This window comes from Alternaria infectoria (genome assembly GCF_024043175.1).
Source record: "Alternaria infectoria strain BMP 0036 chromosome Unknown scaffold_12, whole genome shotgun sequence".
NCBI lineage: Eukaryota > Fungi > Ascomycota > Dothideomycetes > Pleosporales > Pleosporaceae > Alternaria > Alternaria infectoria.
This window is the reverse complement of record NW_026250701.1, coordinates 707,267-727,888: the sequence shown is the minus strand read 5'-3', so window position 1 is coordinate 727,888 and position 20,622 is coordinate 707,267. Positions and strand designations below refer to the sequence as shown.

General features: G+C 53.1%; 6 protein-coding genes across 6 annotated transcripts; 2 read left to right on the top strand and 4 right to left on the bottom strand.

Annotated features, from left to right (window-relative positions):
• Positions 1-518: 518 nt before the first annotated feature.
• Positions 519-851, top strand: J4E92_007465 (uncharacterized protein; the record flags this gene model as incomplete). Its single annotated transcript, XM_051498828.1, has 2 exons — positions 519-529; positions 578-851. 2 exons carry the CDS (start codon positions 519-521, stop codon positions 849-851), a joined length of 285 nt encoding a protein of 94 aa, XP_051351102.1.
• Positions 852-2,905: 2,054 nt separating this feature from the next.
• Positions 2,906-4,394, bottom strand: PAC1 (protein with putative role during mitosis; the record flags this gene model as incomplete). Its single annotated transcript, XM_051498827.1, has 3 exons — positions 2,906-4,087; positions 4,138-4,303; positions 4,357-4,394. 3 exons carry the CDS (start codon positions 4,392-4,394, stop codon positions 2,906-2,908), a joined length of 1,386 nt encoding a protein of 461 aa, XP_051351101.1.
• Positions 4,395-5,095: 701 nt separating this feature from the next.
• J4E92_007463 (uncharacterized protein) lies at positions 5,096-7,867 on the top strand (the record flags this gene model as incomplete). The annotated part of the gene is made up of 3 exons (XM_051498826.1): positions 5,096-5,367; positions 5,418-7,755; positions 7,835-7,867. The coding sequence occupies 3 exons, from the start codon at positions 5,096-5,098 to the stop codon at positions 7,865-7,867; spliced, it is 2,643 nt and encodes an 880-aa protein (XP_051351100.1).
• A 2,851-nt stretch (positions 7,868-10,718) lies between these two features.
• RIB3 (3,4-dihydroxy 2-butanone 4-phosphate synthase) lies at positions 10,719-11,560 on the bottom strand (the record flags this gene model as incomplete). Its single annotated transcript, XM_051498825.1, has 2 exons — positions 10,719-11,347; positions 11,428-11,560. The coding sequence occupies 2 exons, from the start codon at positions 11,558-11,560 to the stop codon at positions 10,719-10,721; spliced, it is 762 nt and encodes a 253-aa protein (XP_051351099.1).
• A 530-nt stretch (positions 11,561-12,090) lies between these two features.
• Positions 12,091-12,708, bottom strand: J4E92_007461 (uncharacterized protein; the record flags this gene model as incomplete). The annotated part of the gene is made up of 2 exons (XM_051498824.1): positions 12,091-12,561; positions 12,667-12,708. 2 exons carry the CDS (start codon positions 12,706-12,708, stop codon positions 12,091-12,093), a joined length of 513 nt encoding a protein of 170 aa, XP_051351098.1.
• Positions 12,709-14,083: 1,375 nt separating this feature from the next.
• Positions 14,084-16,081, bottom strand: J4E92_007460 (uncharacterized protein; the record flags this gene model as incomplete). Its single annotated transcript, XM_051498823.1, has 5 exons — positions 14,084-14,775; positions 14,826-15,416; positions 15,551-15,802; positions 15,857-15,947; positions 15,998-16,081. The coding sequence occupies 5 exons, from the start codon at positions 16,079-16,081 to the stop codon at positions 14,084-14,086; spliced, it is 1,710 nt and encodes a 569-aa protein (XP_051351097.1).
• Between the last annotated feature and the right edge of the window lie 4,541 nt (positions 16,082-20,622).

Sequence of the window (20,622 nt, the reverse complement as noted above, 5' to 3'; positions counted from 1 at the left end):
AATCGGGATCGCTTGATAGCTCCGGTGGTCTGATGGTCGCTCGACTGAGAACAAGAATGTCTGAGCTGAGACGGTCGCCCTGAGCTTCACCAGCCCCTGTGTGTTTCATCCTCATAGCCGCCCCGCCGGCAAGCATAGGACATCCCCACAACATCCAAGCAACTGCGGTTGATCGTCTTGTCTGGACCCTAGATTCCCTTTCGGTAGTGAGGCTGGTACGAGACTCGGACGATGGCAGCGACTTTGAGACGCAGGAGTGCCACAACAGCCGTTTCGAGCGTTCAGCGCGACGTCGACTCACGGCAAAGGTGAATGGTGTGTGCTGTTGTCTTGTCTAATGGCGACTTTGCTTATAAGGCAGAGATATGGCACTTCATCAAGGCCAGTACAGTTGACCTGCATCTCATCCTCACCATCCACCATCGCCAATACCCAGCAACGGCCCGGCGCCTGTCCAGCTTGAACCACTTGCCTAATACCTAATATCAACTTCTTGTTATCTCCAACCATCCATCAGAATGTCTACCCTGTAAGCAACACTGGTACGAAGGGTTTTACATGTGCTAACCTCAATCAGCGACTCCACCATCCGCCCAACAGCCTACGGCTCCGACACTGAGAGCGATGGACAAGCCTCCGGTGGCCGTAAGGTGTCTTCCACTTCCAAGGTTGGCCCCGTCCCATCCTCAGCCACACTCAACCGACCGGCCGGCAACATCATCAAGGGACCAGTGGACGACAACGGCAAGCCCAAGGATGCGGCGTTACTCCTGGGTATCAAGCTAGATTTGGAGGCAGAGATTCACTTGACGGCAAGAATTCGTGGAGATATTACGATTGGATTGTACTGAGCTACTGGCATGGTGGACTACGGACAATTCTCGACGCGTCGCACGAAGATTCCAGGACATTGATTGGAAGACGCTTGGAGCGGCATCGCGAGAGCATAGGAAGGCGTTTTCGGTCACGGGATTCATGGAAAAGGGTTGAGATCTAAACATATTGTTAGCGTTTGATGCATCAAAAGTAATCAATATGTGCAAATTGAGGGTGTTGATCAGACTCATGCCCTGTCACAGGCAGTTATCACCATTGCCGTAGCTCGGTAGACCGTCGTGATAAATTGAATGTTCATCTTGTAAAAGGAAGTGGAGGTTATGGATGAAGACTTACCATAGAGGATAGCATCACGCTTGCAACATGAGTGAAGATCCTACGCAACTGATCAGTTGCTGTTGTATCCCATCTTCATAGTGCAACACAGTATAATGTGGATCAGACAGGACAGTTCTCGTCGTCGCCGAAGCTTGGACATATGCTTGTCATTGATAAAGTCGTATCATCATTTCGAGAAAGGAGATAGGCGGCGAGCGTACCGATTGTAGTGAGGCAAGCACTGGTGGATCTGGGTAGCATGTTAGCAAAAGCTTCTGCCAGTGAGGAGAAAGCAAATGGTATGCATTGAAGTGGGATCAGTTGACATGAATGGATATTTTGATTTTAAGTCTTCACCGGGCGAACCCGTCGGACTCGTCATCAAGTGTTCATCATTTCCCGGAAAGTGAGCAAGAGGAGTGCGCTTACCTATGAGGATCTTACAGGCTGTCGTAGATGAACAGACTGATTGCGTTGTTAGCCGAAGCTCAGCGACGCTTGTATAATTGTGCGGTATTGGCGAGCGAGGTCAGTCGGCGAGGTTTCTGAGGCCTGCCATAATGAGCGTATCCGTCACGAATTGTCGGTGCCCAGTGCGGAATCATCATATGGTGTTCGAAGAAGGGTCGAGAGGGAGGAATCGTACCATTTGGTTCGTGGGATGACAATGTCTACAACGCGCGAAATGTTAGCCAGAGCCAAAAGCGATGTTGAGAAGAGCAGTAAATGTAAAGGTCAAAATCAGAAACAGCCATTGTTTATCGGCACCGGCAGAAGCCTTGGTCGGTAATTTCCAGCGTGCCGTAGCACAATCTGATCATCATTGGACGAGGGGAAGTGGAGGGGAGATGTGCTTACCAGTGATATCGCAGAGCTGCGAAGCTACCTGTGGCATTCATGAGCACAAAGCGCAATGCGCTGGTGATGTAAGTGCATATCAAGAAATTCTGAAGCTGGTTAGCTTGATGCTCTCGTCGCAAAAGTCGAAGACAATGTGATGAGCGCAGTCGCGATCAGACTGACGTGCAAAAGTTTGAGTTTCATTCCCCTAGAGGTCAAAGACTCTAATTTGTTTTTGGCTTTGTGAATCATCATGAAAGCGCAGGATGGAGGGTAGGGTACTTGTACTTACAAGAGTGAGCGCATGCTGTAAGCAGTGCTGTTAGTGCTGGCGGTTAGTCGTAGATCTTGTGCGCACAACAGCAAAGCTTGCTGTATCGTTGATGCGCCATTGCTGTGTGAAGCAGTAATGGTGTAGGAAGACAAGTTGTAGGCCGCTGAGAGAAAAGTTAAGCTATCGGAGGTCTCGCTAGTTTTTCCGCTCCACTAGCGCGTTGGTGACTAAGGCGAAGGTGGACCCCCAGCCTCATAGAGACACGGGCCTCAGTACTGAGAACACCGTAGAATCACATGGTGACAATTGAGTATGGCGCGGAGACATTGCGAATCATTTCAGTTCGCTTTGTGAATGTTTGGTGAAAACACTGATCGCATGTCTCTTGGTGCTCTATCCTTGATCTTTCCACCCATATTGACGCCAACCTGATATGCATGCCCTTCTCCGAATTGCGCCTTTACTATGACGCGTGAGAGACTATCATGGCGCGTGATTTGGGTATTTACATGAAGTCGTAAAAACTGGAACTCATGGAGTCTCGTGTATGGAAGCCCCTTCGCCTGTACATCCAACCTTCCTATGCAGAACACGTACTGGCAACGATGCGAACAAAAGTGGCGAAGCTATTGTCTCTCATGAGGCAAAGATGCGAACGTTCAAGTCAACGCAGCCTGTCGCAATAACACAACGTATACCCGCTTTAGCTGCTTCCTCTTCTTTCTTCTTGCTGGCACCGTTGGTAGCGCCGTTGGTGGCATCCCCGTTGACTGGTACGTCCTTGATGACGTTGGGGGCCCAGCGCATACAGCTTACGAAGTGCCCATGGGCGTCGGTAACAGTCTTGACGCATCGGCCTTCCTGCGTGAGGTCCCAGCATCGGATAGTCTTGTCGTCACTAGCCGATAGCAAGTACTTGCCGCCTGGGTGGAAGACCAGCGACCGTATCCAATTGTCATGGCCAGTAAGCGTTTTGATGAGTGTTCCCCGTCCGTCCCATATCTTTATGGTCTTGTCTCTTGATCCAGTCGCAACGTACTCGGCGGAGCTACTGAGTGGTGGTGGTTTCTTGAGTCCAGCAAGTGCTGCAAGGTTGGCGTACGATACTGGGGGCGCTATTGTGACGCATTCGATAACATGCTCATGGCCGAGGAATGTGCATTTAGGCTCTCCTGAGCTTGCGTCCCATAGCCGAGCAGTCTGATCGTTTCCTGCAGACAAGAGCCATCGTCCATCAAAGCTAGGGGCTACGTCTCGTACCCAGTCGGCATGCCCGCGTATCGTCTTGACGCAGTATCCCGTTGTGACGTCCCAAATGCGCAGTGTCTTGTCTCGAGACGCAGAGACTAGTAGGTTCCCTGAAGATGGAGATCCGGCGGCCCCACTAGGAACGAACCGAATCGCAGAGACGGAATGGTCGTGCCCGGGAAGCGTCCTGATGTTCTTGTATTCGTCCGAAGGATCCCACAGCTTGATGGTCAAATCGCTTGAGCACGACGCCAGCAGTGTACCACCTCTTGGACCACCAAAATCGACATCCAGCACTCCTTTTGTGTGTCCCTTGACCGTCCTTTCAAGCTCGCCTAATTCCCAATCCCAGATCTTGATGGTAGTGTCTTCCGAGCCTGAAGCAAGTGACGAGAATACGGGGTGGAAGGCGACGCAGGTTATTGGCGAGCGATGTGATTGGAGGGTGTGTCGTGCTGGAGCCCGTGGTAGCCACGCGGTGGGGTCTTGGTTTCTCCTGATGAGTGAGGTTGGCGTTGTGGAGTCGAGCTCGCTCTGGAGGCTCTGGTTGCGTTGCTCGAGTTCCAAAACCTGAAGAGTATAAGCATATGGTTTCAGTGTAGGTATCGACGCGCAAGTACCTTCTTCTGCAGCCGCACTACACTGGTCCATTTCTTCTCGAGCAGCCCCTCGTACTTTTTCCGCGTGGCATCGTCGAAACTCTCGGCTATGTTGGCTTCTTCCCGGAACGCTTCCGCCGTCTTTGGCGCGTTTATAACGCCCAGATATGCGATTATGGCCTTGTGCCTGGCTCGTCGTCAGTCATGGCTCTCGAGTCACTCGCTGTCTGCAATGCTCACAGCTCTTCCGCTTGCCGGTCTGTCAATATCGCGCTCATGGCGTAATGGCTAGGTCATACGCGATTGACGCCAGACGGGACCATGCACTATCGCGACGTGCTGCGTAGTCGTGTGCGGTCGAGGCGGAGGTTTTTGGTGGGCGCGGGGAATTGCGGTGAGCGGAGGATGTGTGCAGGGGTGGGGTATCTTGGGGGCGCAAATTAGAGGTAGCGGAATGGCGACAGCGGGGGGATAGCGATTGTCTCGAAGCAATAATGCGGGCGTGTGTTGGAGGTGACGTGTGTGCTGGACGATGTAGGTGGGTTGGGCATTCATGTGGTGCAGGGATCTGTTTAGGAAGGAACACTGCTGTTCGCCCGGACAACGAGCCCTAGAGCGCCCGCCAAAACATACTTGCACTTTCTACATCATCACCTCACACCATACTCGACCCCTCACACTCCGCTGTTATCGCTATCCGAGACTTTGCGATCCAATAGTCTCACAAAAAGCAATCGACAACATTGTCTACTGACATCATCTGGTACGTCTCCGCCGCGCCTACCTCCTGCATCAGTCATGGTCTACTGCACGCGCGCCTATCCGCGCGCATATCACTGTTGTCCACACAGTGTTTGGACTGTTGCGCCACTTGCTATAAGGCATTCCAACCTTCCAGAACTCCGCGACTTACTCTTCATTAGCTTTTCTGGTTTCTTAGACGACCCCGCATTACATCCATCACATTCCATAACAGGCCATGGCCGACGCCGCGGAGGAAGATTTCAGTTCCCTGCCGCTTCCGGATCGCTTCGTACACAAGGTCTGGAAGGTGCGGAAAGAAGCATACGAGGCCGCTGCCAAAGAGTTCAGTCTCGCCGCCAGTGAATCAGACCCCATTGTGCGCCAGTTCATAAACGATGCGAGCGTATGGAAAGGTGTTGCGGGCGACTCCAACGTCGCGGCACAACAAGAAGGTCTCGGCGCACTGTGCGCCTTCCTCGAGATAGCAGGAAGGGAGGGCTGCGTACGGTAAGTACTCTGCAAAACTTTGCGCGGCGCAATACTAACGCATTGTTTAGGTCACGCGGAAACACCATCACGGTCATCGCCGAAAAGGGCCTACCCTCGACACGACCGGCAGCGAAGGCGAAGGCGCTCGAAGCGCTCATGCTATACATCGAGACCGACAAGCCCGACCCCGTAATCGAAGAGCTCCTACCAGTACTAGGAAACAAGCAGCCCAAAGTCATCGCCGCGACTTTAGACGCCCTTACACAGATTTACCATGCCTACGGCTGCAAAACCATCGAGCCCAAGCCCGTCCTCAAGGCGCTTCCAAAATGTTACGGCCATGCGGACAAGAACGTACGCGCCAAGGCGCAGGAGTTGACAGTCGAACTTTACCGATGGCTAAAAGAGGCCATGAAGCCGCTCTTCTGGAACGATCTGAAGCCCGTCCAACAGCAAGATCTCGACAAGCTTTTTGAAAAGGTCAAGGAAGAGCCCTCGCCAAAACAGGAGCGACTGCTCCGTTCACAGCAGGCTGCCAAGGAAGCCGCTGCCGCTGCACCAGACGTCGAAGAGGAGGAAGAGGAAGAGGAGGCCGCCATTGATCTTGAGCCCGAGTACGAAGCCGTTGATGTCTTCGCTAAGATTCCGAAGGACTTTTCAGAGAAACTGGCCTCGTCGAAATGGAAAGACCGAAAAGAAGCGCTCGATGACACGCAAAAAGCTCTTGATCACCCAAGGATTGCCGAAGGACCTTTCGATGAGCTAATACGCGGCTTTGCGAAGACGTGCCTGAAAGATGCGAACATTGCCTGTGTTGTAACTGCCGCGAACTGTGTCGAGCTTCTAGCCAAGGGCTTGAAGAAGAGCTTCGCCAAGTACCGCAAAGACGTCATGAACGCAATGATGGAGCGCCTGAAGGAGAAGAAACAGACTGTGACTGACGCCATTGGAGCTGCTCTGGACGCCTCATTCGCATGCACGAGCTTTCAAGAGTGCTTGGAGGAGATTCTGGAGTTTCTAAAGCACAAGAATCCTCAGGTCAAACTTGAATCGTCACGATTCCTGGTTCGATGCTTGAAGAACACCCGCGAAGCCCCAACACCGGAACAAGCCAAGGCTATCGCAGAGAGTTCAACAAAACTACTTACTGAATCTCAAGAGGTACAGCGAGCTGCTGGTGCCGAGGTGCTTGGTACGCTGTGGAAGATTATGGGAGACCGTATCATGAACGCTCATCTGGACGGACTTGACGAGATCCGCAAGACCAAGATCAAGGAGTTCTTCGATGCTGCGGAAGTCAAGTCCAAATACAAGCCAAAGGCTGCGCCAGCGCCTAAGCCTGCAGCCGCAGCACCGACTAAGAAGCCTATGGGCAAACGGCCAGCACCGGGTGGCGCAAAGAAGCCGGCTCCTGCAGCAAAAGCAGCCCCGCCTCCGCCTGTGGAAGAGCCCGCCGCACCTCTCGAGCCGAAGCCGACTTCAAGACCCACTGCGTCCAAATTGGGTGCCAAGCCCGGTCTTGCTGCGCCATCAAGGCTCGGTGGATTGAAGAAACCGGGTCTCGGAGCTCCTTCGCCACGAAAATCTGTTGTTTCACCTCCTCCCGAGGAAGAAGCACCGCCGCCACAGCCCAAGTTCGGTGCCGGACGTGGTCTCGCAGGTCGTCCCCTAGGAAGGCCTGCGGCTGAACCCGTTGCCGCCCCAGCTCCACAAGCGCCGACCGGCCTCAGCCTGGTAGAACGAGCGGAACTTGATGAGCTACGAGCAGAGGTCGAGCGAGTACGGCGACAGAATGAAGATTTGCGTGGAGAAAGGACAAATCTCACTTCGCAGATCCATGAGCTCCAGAACCAGAACGCTCAGCTCATCGAAGATCATACCCGCGACGTGCTCTCGATAAAGGCAAAGGAGACGCAGCTCGTTCGTGCGCGCTCAGACTTTGAAGCATCCGAGCAGACAGTACAGAACCAGCGCCGCGAGATTGATAGATTGAAGCGCGAACTCCTTAGACAGGCGCGTTCAAATTCTCCGCCAGCTACAGACGTCGGAGACCAGATATACACTGACAACGGAGTTGGTAACACCAACGGCGCGCATTTCGGTGACTCTGGCTACGGCAGTCGGGCCATGCACCCAAGGCGAGAGAGGAGTTTTGCCAGTGGGCCAGGAAGCCCGGGCGGCGATGGTAAGGAGAACTTTGATTCTCTATCCCGCCCTGGCAGTAACTTGAGCGGAAAACTAAGTCCACGAGCAGATGGTCTGTCGTCGATGTCGCGTGATGGCAGGAGCCCAACAGAGAACGGAACAGCTCAACGGGTACCTTCCGCAGGAGCCTCCGGCGCGGAAAGCTGGAAGCGCGCAGCAGAGGTTACCCAGAATCTCAAGCAGAGAATCGAGATGATGAAGGTCAGTTCCGACACCTCACACTTTGAAGAAGACCGCCGTCTTTGTTTTACTTTTAACGACGAAGCTTACAATTCCTCAGGCTAAGCAAGGTATCGGACGGCCACAGCAATAGAATAGCGACTTGCCGATTCGACCTCATTTTCTCGACGAGCAGTCATCTTTGCGCTTGCACGAACGAATTGCCGCGCTTCACCCAAAATCGAGACGGGCACACACAGATTTTCTCGAGGGCGTTTATAGGGCTTCGTAGCTCATCGCTTATCTTAGACCCTGCACCCTATACAAGGGAAAAACTAAACACCTAGGAGCCTACGTTGCTGTTAAGCTACTAACTTTATAAGTTTTTATCTTAATATAGGCTCTAGGGTGTTTAGTTTTTCCTTTACATAGGGTGCCTGCATGCGCTCTGCATGCATTTATCCGTGAGCATCTTCAACGGCGTTGGTCTGACTTGGGGCATGCATTTGTGTAATAGTGTTAGGCAGGGCAGGGCATGAGGCTTAGGATAGACCGGGGAGAAAAGCACGCGTGCAGGCTCTATGACTTGCATGGTCTTGGTGCAGAGGGGAGACATTGTTTTTCCCTTCCTTGACTTCTTCAGAGATTCCCCACACGCTTGTGTTCATTATCGCGAATCAAATAATAGATCTTATAATCTTCACTCTGTCCTCTTTTCCTACTCTTCTTCGACATCCCGTTACCGTATCGTATCGAAGCTATGACCCGTCCCTCGCCGGCCGCCTGCCCAACCAACAAGACGCGTCGCGTCAGCCCCAGGTTACCAGTCCACTGGGTCCTCACAAATAACTGTGCCGCAGACCGCAGCGACCACCCTTGGCAGCACACCCCGGACAATGAGATCGCAACGTTTTTTATCTGCGACAGCGACGTGCTGCAGGGACGCTTTTCCCCACAGTGCAGCAGCTGTAGCTACTCCACCTCAATCTTGTTACATCACGCATCGCCATACTACATCCTGCATACTGAATGCGCAGCACGCGCCACCTCTCCGTCTCAGCCATGATGGACCCGGGACTGTCGCGACGGGCGCGGAACGCGCTCGACGGGCTTGGGCCTGCGCTTGAGGGTACCGCACCAGCGTCGTTTGACCCTTTTGGCAACACGATTGATCTCAGTTGTGGGGGGAATGAGGTGTTGTATCCCGAGTTACAAAAGTTTCTGGGGGATGTTGTGAGGGATGTGGGGGCGGTTGAGGTACGTTCGCTCCGGTTTTGGAGATCGTCGGGATGCGTTCATACAAGTATAGTTTTGCGCATGTACTAATTCGGAATGAATCTACGATAGGCGTTTACGTCCCCCGCGGAATCTCTTAACGGCGGGGATTTGGGGTTGAGGAATGCTCTTGCGGGGTTCTTTAACACGTATTTCAAGCCTGTTCATGCTGTGAGGGCTGAGCATATCGTTCTTACAGCTGGGACTACGGACGCGATTGAGAATGTGATCCACGCTGTTTGCGACGATGGGGATAGCGTGCTTGTTCCTGGTCCGAGTTGTCGTAAGCATTCCTTCCACACCAAGCCCCGGTCATGTCCACAACCTCGTCCAACCCTCACTTACAAAATTGCCCTCTTTGACTGATATAACTACAGCCACCCTCTCGCTCTTACTGAAGCGAAAAGCAAACGTAACACCCATCCCCGTCATCCCACCAACCCACATCCACTGGGACAACTACCTCGTCCCCTCCCTGCAAGCCGCCTACGACTTCTCCGACAACAGAACGCGGATTAAAGCTGTTTTGTTGTCTAATCCCAATAACCCACTTTCCCGCTGCTACCCTCGAGAGACGTTACGGGAGTTACTGGAGTTCTGTCAGGAGAGGGGGTTGCATTTGATTGTTGATGAGGGGGCTGGGCTAATGGCGTTAGATGGTAAAGACGGGGGTGGGGGTGGTGGAGGAGGAAGAAGGGGGAAAAGAGGTGGTGAGACGTTTGTAAGTGCGTTGTCGTTAAATGAGCCGCTGGTACCGGAGGGAGCCGTCAAGGTCGATCCGAGTCGCGTGCATGTGGTGTGGGATGCAAGTCGATTATTCGGATTGGGTGGACTGAAAATCGTAAGTCGCTCTTCTTGTCCCCTCAAAACTGCACGGGCTGGAATGACCAGGAGCTGATTTGAGTATTTCAGGGTTGCGTGGTATCCCAACAAAACACCCCTCTCCTCTCCTCCCTGGCACTGACGGCTACACACCCCACCTCCCTCTCGACCATCTATCTAACCTCCCTGCTTACATCATCCCTCCTCCCCTCCCTTCTCACTCTAAACACATCCCGCTTGTCAACTTCCTACAACATGCTCGCTTCCTTCCTCCGACGCCACGACATCGAGATCGTGGTACCGACACACGGCCCCTTCCTCGCTGCTAAACTAGCAAAGAAGACTAGAACAGGAGAGGAGGAGAATGCTTTCTGGAGGGAGTTGGAAGGTAGGGGTGGGATCAAGGTTGCACCTGGGCGGGCGTTCAATGGGGTGGAGAAGGATGGGGGTTGGGCGAGGGTGAATTTTGCGGTTAGGGAAGAGGTTATGCAGGAGGTGGTGGGGAAGTTGGAGGATTTCTATGGGGGGAGTGGATGAGGGCGGTCTTATCGTCTGGAGTGTATAGCTGGGAGGTGGTTTGCTTGGCTGGCTTCGGCGCGTACTGTGCTGTTCGCGATGGGCGGGAACGTTGTGTTTGCTTTCCAAAGTATAAGCGTGGGCGGAGCTTGTTTTCGTCGCAGTGTATACAATGACATATGTACGGTTTTCCTGGCTTTTGGATAGAGAAGCTTGCGCTGGATTGGAGTATCTAATGGTACAATATCAGGTTTTCTTCCATGCCATGACTAAAGCGCGTGTATCCTCAAAGTGCGCCGACACCGTCCACGTACAACATACCAAGGGGATCATCTCACAAATGTCCTCCCTCTCATGATCGCACCTTTACCCGGTCCCTTGCCCGCCTCAAACTATGAGGACGTGCCCAACACCCCATCATTCTCCTCGATATACCTCACCATATCATCGATGGTACACACCTTGATCCCCCACTTCTTGCCAAAAGCCAAGCAGTCATCCCTCCTCATCATGCCCCCGCCAATCAACTCGGGCTTACCAGGCACCTCGTCGCCATCGGTAATCAACTCGCAAATAACACCAACAGGTTGCTTGCCCGCCAACCGACACAGATCGACCGCCGCCTCCGTATGCCCCCTCCTTTCACGCACACCACCATCCCGCGCCTGCAACGGCAATATATGACCCGGTCTCCTGAAGTGACTAGCTTTAGCGCTGGGGTCGGCGAGCATGCGGCATGTTAAGCTGCGGTCGGTCGCTGAGATGCCGGTTGTGACGGACGCGTCGGATGAGTCGATGCTGACGGCGTACGCGGTGCGGTTGGGGTCGGCGTTGTCGGCGACCATTTGCGGGAGGTGCAGGGCGGCGGCGCGGGAAACGGGGAGGGGTGCGCAGATGTAGCCGCTTGAGTAGCGGATCATGAAGGAGGCTTTTGAGGGGGTAAGGGCTGACGCGGCGATTATTAGGTCGCCTTCGTTTTCGCGCGAGGGTGAGTCGAGGACGATTACGAATTCGTCATTTGCTGGAAGGCGCGTTAGTAAGGGTTACGTGGGGTGAGGGGTAGGGTAGCTTTTGGAGCTGGCGGTGTTCGCAGACACGTACCGAAGGCTTGTATGACATCTGGTATCGAGTCGAACGCTGGGTGTGCGGGTGTGGGATTTGAGAGCTCCGTCGCGTTGCCGTTGACACCATTGGTACCGTGGGCAGGCAGCCCGTTTTGGAGTTCTGCAGGCATGTTTGGGGTATGACTCTGGTCCAATTACTTTCGCGTGGTATCGCCTTCTCTTAAGGTAGTCGTGTCGAGGAAGAATAACGAAGCTTGGTTGTTCCGCGTGCTTGCAAAGCGTAGAGCTCGCTACCACTTTGCTTAGAAAGAGATCTCGTAAGCCACCGGATGTCCGCGCCTGGAACCTCTGGGTATGCTAAGCTGTAGAATGGTGCTCTTTATGTATGCTGTGAGTCTGGATGTATACTGCGAGACAATGCGAGAGTTAATTGACGGAATACGAGCGGAGTCAAACGGTAGTGATGTTGCGGAACCGGATTGGATGTATCTTGTGATACATGGAGGGAGGGGTTCTTGCTCCGAGGCATCGGCGACTCGGTTCCAAGCCTCCGATGTGGCAGCGCCGATGTGTGGCTTGACTTAAGCTATCCCCAATGCGGGAGATAAGCCATCGCAAGCTCAACAAGGTGGACGTAGACAAGGTTCTATAGCTCTCGAACTACCATGAAAACACTCTACGTACAACATACCTGGAACTACTAAGCTGCGGAAGCTGTGGAAGACATGCTGTTGATGCTGCGCATGGCAGCTTCCTGAAGTTCCCGGACCGCCTGGGTATACTGACCTTGCATATGCCCCGGTATGTACGACTGGCATTCGAAAAGGAAGGCGGTCGCTGCAAGAATGGCAGAACGCTCGTCCTCTCGATTGACTACGAGGCTTGCCGTGGGAGCTTGGTGTCCGCGGATCGGAAGAAGTTGAGTGTCCCCACCTCCCAGCAGCGCGTTGCCCTCGCTCAACTCAACGCCCTTGGCTTCCATCTCCGCCTCCTCCTCGCTGTCGTCTAGCTCAACTTCATCTGCTTCCGATTCCGTCTCGTCGTCATCTTCCTCTCCGTCTTGTTCAAGCATCCATGCACTGTATTCCTGGAGATATTGGTCTCGCTGCTCAGCCAACCAGTCAAGCTCCTCACGGAGATCTTGTAGGGCAGCGAGCGAATCGGTATCGTTCTTTTCCGTTGATTTTCGTAATATATTACTGTAGGTGCTCTCCTGAGGTGCCACGGTCGAAGTCAGTGTATGTCTCTCATTCAGTCTGTACATTGGAGATCTTACTGCGGCGAGCCTCCAGTCATTGCCATCGTCCCAGTTATCCATAGCGCTCGTGAGAAGTATACAGTTTCTTATAATGTAGTACGGCGGAAGAGTTGTGTCGCTGGGAATAGTTAGTCGTAATACTAATTTTGGCGGATGCTTTGTTACTGCCACTTACGTTATATTGCGCTGAGCTGCCGATATGCAGCCAGCTATATCGCCGCTGTCGAACAGCGCTTCTGCGTCCTCGAAGGTCTTCCGATACAGTTTCAGTGCTGCGCATGGATCAGACATTTTCGCCTTCGTTGTACGCAGATTTGTGGGAGTTCCAGTATTGGGTGAGCAAAAGTGTAGGGGAGAGCAAACGCAACAACACTCAGGTGTAGACACCAGAGTTTGGATGCCAAGCATTGCGTATGGGACAACAACCAACTCGTTTGCTATGCGAGGAGGCAGAATTTTTTTTCACTCCGTTTCACTTCTCACCGGCATGCCCCTCTACCCGACTTCTGCAGATTTCATTTGGATCTCGGTCGCGTCTGCAATATCCAGCAATGGTATCAATAAATGCGCCATAAGTTACTTCTCGCGCAAGACGAGGTTCTCGACCTACACATGACAGTCTGTTCCTGATGATATGGAAGAGAAGACGTGGAAGCAGCTCACGCAGTGTCCACCCCCAGCATCGTCGTGAAATCGCCCACCCAGCCTACGGCGCCTCTGCAAGACGATGACCAGCCCGCTCGCAGTCTGCAAAAGTAGAAAAGTAGAAACTTTGGCGGTGTTGCAGCCAATATGTATGCTTCTAATAAGTCGTTGGGCAGGAGCAGTGGCAGATTGGCGTTGCACGTCTTCACGGAAGATGAGGATGAGGACAGGGAAAACAAGGGCCGCAGGGATAAGGACAATAAGCGTGTCTGAATTACGGTGTCACGCAGCGCCCGCCTAGGCAGCGTATGTTGACTGTGCATCATGGACGTTGTGGTTGCAGTCGTATAGTAACCTTCCTTGTTCTAAAGAGCGATAGTTGAACGGTTATTGACATCTCAAGGTTCTTGCCTCGGTCGGTAACTCGGATGTGGCGCTGCCGATGTGGCTTCAGGTTGCGCCTGCTGCAAGAGCGATGTCTGACAAGTCTGGATATCCTTGTACGAGATGGGCTGAGCATCAGACGTCGTGCGCTGGTGGCTTTGGAACATGGCGTTATCTCACTTTGTCATGATCACATGCGAATATGATAATAATGAGAACGTTACGTTCAGTGTACCATTGTAATAAATCCGATCTATATCAGATACAAGTGAGGGTATAATCGAAGAAAGCTACCCGCGTCTGCGCGCATTAAGGCGCACCGACGTGATAACGCCATGTATACAAAAAGGTCGCAAAATGACTATCAAAATGTCGTATACAATCTCATTATGAAAGCAAACATAGTCTACGAGGCGCGCTTGTCGGTGACGAACTCCTTGTCATCGTGAGCCGAGCTGCCTCCGCTATGCGGCTCTGAGACACCCATAGTCTCCGGGTCAGATCTCCAGAAGTCCTTCTTTCCGCTGGCGAGCCTCTTAACCCACGGGGGGAGGAGGCCGCCCTCGAGACGCCAGGTCCAGTGCTCTTTCTCGTCCTTGTTGGGAGGTACAATGCGACCACCAGAAGCCAGCTCGACGAGCCAGACGGTGCCGTTGATGAGAATGTACGAGCAGATACCGGCGATCAAACCGTAGGCGATGGAGTATGTGAAGGGCATGACGGCGATGGTGAGGAAAGCGGGGATAGAATCGCCGAGGTAGCGCCAGTTGATGTCCTTGGCCGAGGTTGCCATGAGCGAACCGACGATTACCAGGGTACAGCCGGTAGCCCAGGGAGGGATGGATGCGAAGATCGGAGCGAAGAAGATGGCGATGAAGAAGCAGATACCAGAGAACATGGCGGTAAGACCGGTCTTGCCTCCTTCAGAGATACCGGCACCGGATTCGATGTAGGCGGTGACTGGAGGGCATCCCATAAGCGATCCGATACTGATGCCGAGAGCGTCGACGGAGTAGGCGATGGAGGAGTTTTCGAAGTCCTGGGTGCGCTCGTCGATAACACCGCAGAAACGAGCCATGGAGTAAAGGGTACCAGTGCCTGGTAAAGTTAGTATGCAACTTGGGATATCCCAGGGACTTGCAACTTACAGTCCAGAATATCGACGTAGAGGAAGGTGATGAAAGCAAGACCCCATTGACCGGCGTGTTCCGAGATGTTCCATTGCTGAACAGCAAGAATCTTGCCAATCGGGTGGAAAGTAACGACCTGCTTAAAGAAGTCGAAAGCGGAGTTGCCAGTCTCGGTGTACGGGAAGTAGGTGACGCTTGTTGGGCGGGGCCACGAGATGATGGAAACGAGGAGAATGCCGATGATGATGGCACCCTTGACGCGGTACAGCATAAGCATGACGGTCAAGACACCGCCACAGAAGATACCGATCCACATGGTTGGGCTCCTCATCTTGACACTTCCTGGGCAGACGCCATCAACCTGGTCTGCGGCAACGCAACCGGCGAGTTCGAGAGGGGTCGATTGAGCACCGGTGATGAGACCGATACCAGCGGAGTAGGCGAGACCAATAATAGTCAGGTACAGTCCGATACCGACACCGGTGGCGAGCTTGATACTAGCAGGAATAGCTCGTGCAAGCCATTGTCGGATACCCAGCATTGTAAGACCAACAAAGACAAAACCCTCGACGAATACGGCAGTAAGAGCGACCTCGTAGGGGACCATGCCTAAAAAGCAATTAGCAACGTTCCATGAAGATCAACTGGTACGACCCGTGGCGCCGGTAAGCAGACCCAATGAGGGAACCGCATAACGGGGATACATAAACGGGAACGGGGAATGGCGCATTGGTGCAACGTACCTGTACCATGGAAACCAACTACGGTGTACGCAAAGTAAGCGTTCAGCCCCATACCCGGAGCCAGGGCAATGGGCAGATTGGCGAACAAGCCCATGCAGAAAGTAGTCAAAGCGGAGATGGCAGCGGTCGCAGTAACCAGATCACGTCTGACTTCCTGGACACAGAGGGCGTACTGTGGGTTGGTCTCGCAAATGGGGTCGTCCGGGAGGCCTGGGCACACGCAAGTACCACCAGTGTCTGACACGATGGATGCTACACATGGTCATCAGATGCGGTTCTGTCAACGACATCCCGCAATGGACATACAGTTAACAGAGATGATATAAGCCATGGCGAAGAAGGTGGCTAGTCCCGCGCGGAACTCAGTGAAGAAGTAGCTCCCCTTGCGCTCTTTGGGCTATAGGGCTGTTAGTGCATGTACCGACTATCGACATGCGATATACATACATGCCCTGATCCCTCGAGGCGAAAGTACCGTCCGACGGCGGAGCGCGCGACCGCGCCATTGACCTTGTGAACAAAGCCCGACATTGTGGCAGAATTTTTTCTCGACGGCACCGCGGTTGATAATCGCAAAATTGAGTTGAGTTGTGTGCGATGAAGAGGTACAGTTGATGCGGAGTAGACCGGCGAGAGGATCGACGTCAAGCTCTGCTCGATTTACCAGTGAAGGCGAAGCGAGTCTTTTAAGTCAGGGTGCGTTCGTAGCACAGGGCCTGGACGGCGGATGTGAATGAAAGTGTATCCCGCACCAAAAAGATAAGGACCAGCGGCGACGACCAACCCTGTCGCGTTCGACCTCCCGCGAAGAACCAATGACCCATATCAGGCCGATCAAGCCCTGCTTTAGTTGGACTAGTCGCGCGGCCCATGCGATTCCACTTCGCGGCAAGCTAGGCTGTCTCGGCGTGCTGCGCGTGAAGGTGACCGGCCGCTTCCCTCAGCCTAAGCCTGGGGAACGTAGAGTGAAGTCCCGGGCACGGCAGCTCGCCTTTCGCGACACCTCATCTTGGCGCATACACATGCTTTTCCCCCTCGAAGCCACGCCAGCCCTGGCGTATCAGGGCGGACGCGCCATTCGGAGGTCGCCGGCCGGCGCCCGCAGCCACGCCCTGTGGAAGTCGCCTCTTGTCCACGGGTATCTAGGACCGAATCTCTGTTATCGTAGCTGACGAGACGCACACCACGGGCGCACCTCGTCGATTGCAAATGGAATCTTGTCAATCTTCGGAATGGGTCGCTCGTGTTGGAAATAAAGGTGGAGCTAGCCCATGCGACGGTTGACGGAGACTCGCCTAGTCGCGTTAATGAAGTTCTGATAGCACTAAGTGGAGTCCTTGGAATGCCGTCAGCCTTCCACTGCCTGCAGCGCTGTTTCGCCTGCATATGTCGTCTGCCTTTGTCCTCCATTGCGCAACACGACCATCCATATTGACGTTGGTGACACCCGTGTCATCGTTGGGTCGCTTCTCCTCATATGCAGGAGCGAACCCGGCAGCCAGGGCATCGGGGACTAACTGCATGGGCTCGCAAATATATCGCAAGGAGCCCCTTGCCCAACATTCACCAACAAACGGCTTTCTACACACCACCTCCGGGGAACAAACACATCGCTTACTATACATACGATCTCGCATGAACGCTACGAGTATACTAATTGGCACGTTCCTTCTGCTGGGGTAGTCTACGCCCACGGCAAACACTCGCCGCCATCACGACCCAATAAATACTAATCAAGGACATCTAGCCTACTTGTTTGTTCTTCCTACCTCGAACACCACCATCTCGACGACTAATCTCAAGAGTCACACAAGAACGACGTGGCTACACCAATCGCCCTCCAGCCCTAGACCATGCCACCACGATACCTCGCCTCGCAGCATCTCAAAAGCAATTACGCGTCTTCTGGCCTTGTGGGACTCCACTGGGCCACATCTAGAACGCCCCGATCTCAGGTTTCAAGGCGCTTGATGCGGTTTGCCATGCTATCCGCGCCGCAGTCGTGCTGTCGCCGGATCTGGTGTAACCAACAATCCACATGGAGTATTTCGAGCGCGGATTAACGCGGCTTTCCCGATGCGCCACGGGCCGTGGTTGATCTGAAACTCGCCGCGGGGATCTAGGAGGATGGATATCGTCGCAAGGCCACCTACTTTGCATAGGCCTGCTGTGGAGATTGTTGACGGCGTGATCGATTTCCGAAGACCATATCACCGATACCGGAATCAAGCATCTGGGCGTTCGCAGACTGCGATTCAAGCTGACTACATCGCCATGAAGAGAGCTGAACATTCGAACGCCACGCAACAAGCACAACGATTGTTCTAACCGATATGCACTACGTGAGCTGAACGACGGTGCGGGGATCGTCGCCTCGCTCCTAGCGCTGCCATGTGGCTACCCCTTGCGCTAGCAACATGTATTGGCTGCTAGGGGAAATGCAATATGCATCTTGCTCTTTAGAGTGCCTCGCTCACGTGGCATAGGAGACGTCACAATATAGCATTGTTTGGAAATGACAAGCTTAATAAGCTGGCTAACCAATCGCTTTTGCCGTGTCCTACGGCTACATGATTTCCGTGTTGTTGGTTATTTCGTTTGGCGACTTCGGACTCGGCTTCACCTTATTCGCACTTATACCAGAGCTTATGGATATCCTCTTCAGCTCCTGCGAACAACCTGCATGGCTTCGGGCCTCTTACTTACCGGAGATACTTGGGTAGCCGTTGGGCTGCTGGCGTCATGTTCATCGATTGTAGCGCGGCCTAGAGCTGATCTAAGCAGTCTAGTGAGAGGGATCATCACGGCCCGGAGTAACATAAGGACGGAGAGTTTGGAATGAGGGGATGACGAATATAGAGTTTGCGGAGTGAACTCTACGCCGTCATACTTGAGTACGATCGCGCCGTTGGTCCGCTCCATATACACCTGCCGTATGATCGTCTAGCTGGGGCTGACCGTATTGCCGGCTTTAGACACAATAATCCAAGCAATTCTGTAGCCGTAAGACTATCTACGAAAACTACAGTTGTCGCAATGGCATACAAGACACATAGCGCGAAGCGCTTCAGCCCCCTACCTACACCTTTTCCCCAGAGACTATCTTCGTAGCCTTTTCCATATCAACAACCCCATCCCCATCCATAATCTCCCCCACCCTCAAATAAAACAACGACCACGTCTCATTCAACTCCCCCTCCTGCATATGAACCTGAAACATCAGCGCATCCTGATACCTAATCCGCCACTCATACCACGTCTTCGCTTTTGGCGGAAGCACCCATTCGTGATTCGGTCCCAAGCGCATAGTCCTCTCACAGTACGTATAGGCCAGGAGAGTTTCATCTTTTGCACTACGTGCATCGGCGACGAACATGATATTTTGGTTTATGAAGTTTACGCTGTATTGGTTGTGTAAGAGCCAGTCTTTGCATTCTGCTGTGGAAGTGAAGGGGGAGGGGAAGGAGGGGCTGGAAAGCTTTTTGGTGTAGTCAGTGCGGGCCTTGGGGCTGGCTTTGGAGGAGGCGATGTAGAAGGGGGAGAAGTCGGAGGGCATGTTGTGGGTGGCTTTGTGGACGAACTGGACAGGTTGTTAGTTTTGTGAGAGGGGTGGGGTTGAGAAGAGGTAAGTCTTGCGGGCTTCGCTTCCTCAGCGATGCAGAATAGCATCACGCCTGTCATCTTGAGGAATGATGTAGTTTCCTGGCTTGTTTGGAGTGAGACCGCCGGTGTCAGGCACTACCTGCTTAGGTAGGTAAGGATGAGGATGTGACTGTGGCTGGCCTTGAGCATGTGAGCGGCCGTGCTGTCACAAATTCTTAAGGGACGCAAGACTCATAACGATGTTGACAACGGGGCGTAAACTTAAATCTAAATCCTTCAGAGAGCGTTGGTTGAGATGCATCTAAAGAACCGCCATTGGTCGGGTGCCTTTAGGATGTGGGGTCGTGATGACGTACAGGCAGTACATGGACGCCTAAAACGCATTTCAACGATCAAAGTCACCGGGACGGTGGAAGCATGTGATGTGTGTTTGGTATCGAATGGAATGAGATTATAACTACAGACTTCGGGAATCAGGAAAATTCTGAAGCAAAATTGAAGCTGCAGTAACCTGACCGTCGTTATCGAAAGTAACATGTCTACCCAGGTAGACCACTTCCTACAGCCCATCTCCTCCCAGATTCTACCTCCACCAAAGTAACTCGCTGTCTATTCAACGCGCCCAATTCCCCCTATACAGCCCATCCAGGGCATCGTTCAAGGCGTTCAAGTCATCCCAGTCACCACTCAGTCTCCCATCCGCACTTATACCTTGAACCTTCCCATTCTTCAGATCCTTCTTAGCTTTGAAAATGATTACAGACAAGACGATAACGACGATCACCAAGGCCAGAACGATAGTGAAGCAGCAGCAGACGTCTTCCTCAGAATTCGGCCTTCGCTTCGGCGTCGTGAGTGCAGTGCTGCGTGTATGGGCTGGGGCCTCAGCCGCTGGTGTGTGGGTTGTGCGTTGGACCTCTGCGGTGTTTGACTGTAGCGAGGAGAGAGCGATGTTCGTAGTGTTGGAAGCGTTTATTAAGTGCGATGCGGCTTCGATGTCGTAGTTTGGGTCGCTGGGTGCGGAATGGTGGTGTGATGAATGGTGGACGTCGTGGAAATGGGCAGGCTGTAGAGGGGAGAGGATGTGATCGTGAGTGGTGTGTGTTGGTGGGTCGGAAGCGGTGTTGCAGAAATTGTCTGATGTAGTATGCGACGTGTGATCATGCGTAGAGTAAGAAGGTGGGCAGTCGAATGACTGATCGTATGACGTGAAGGTGTTGTCGTCCGACATGACTGCTTTGAAGTTGAGATTTTTGTGTGAAGGTTGTCTTGAGTTTTGTGAGAAGGTTTTGTAGTCGAGGAATTATGAGTGAGAAAAGAAGTGTTAAAAGTATTGAGATCCTGCCCATAGTGGGTTCTACCATACATTGTAATAGCGAACCACGGTTCTACGGTCATGAGTCGTCCACTTCAAACATCAGCATTACCGCCAACGGGGATTTGAGCAGATTACACCGACCTCACAAAAC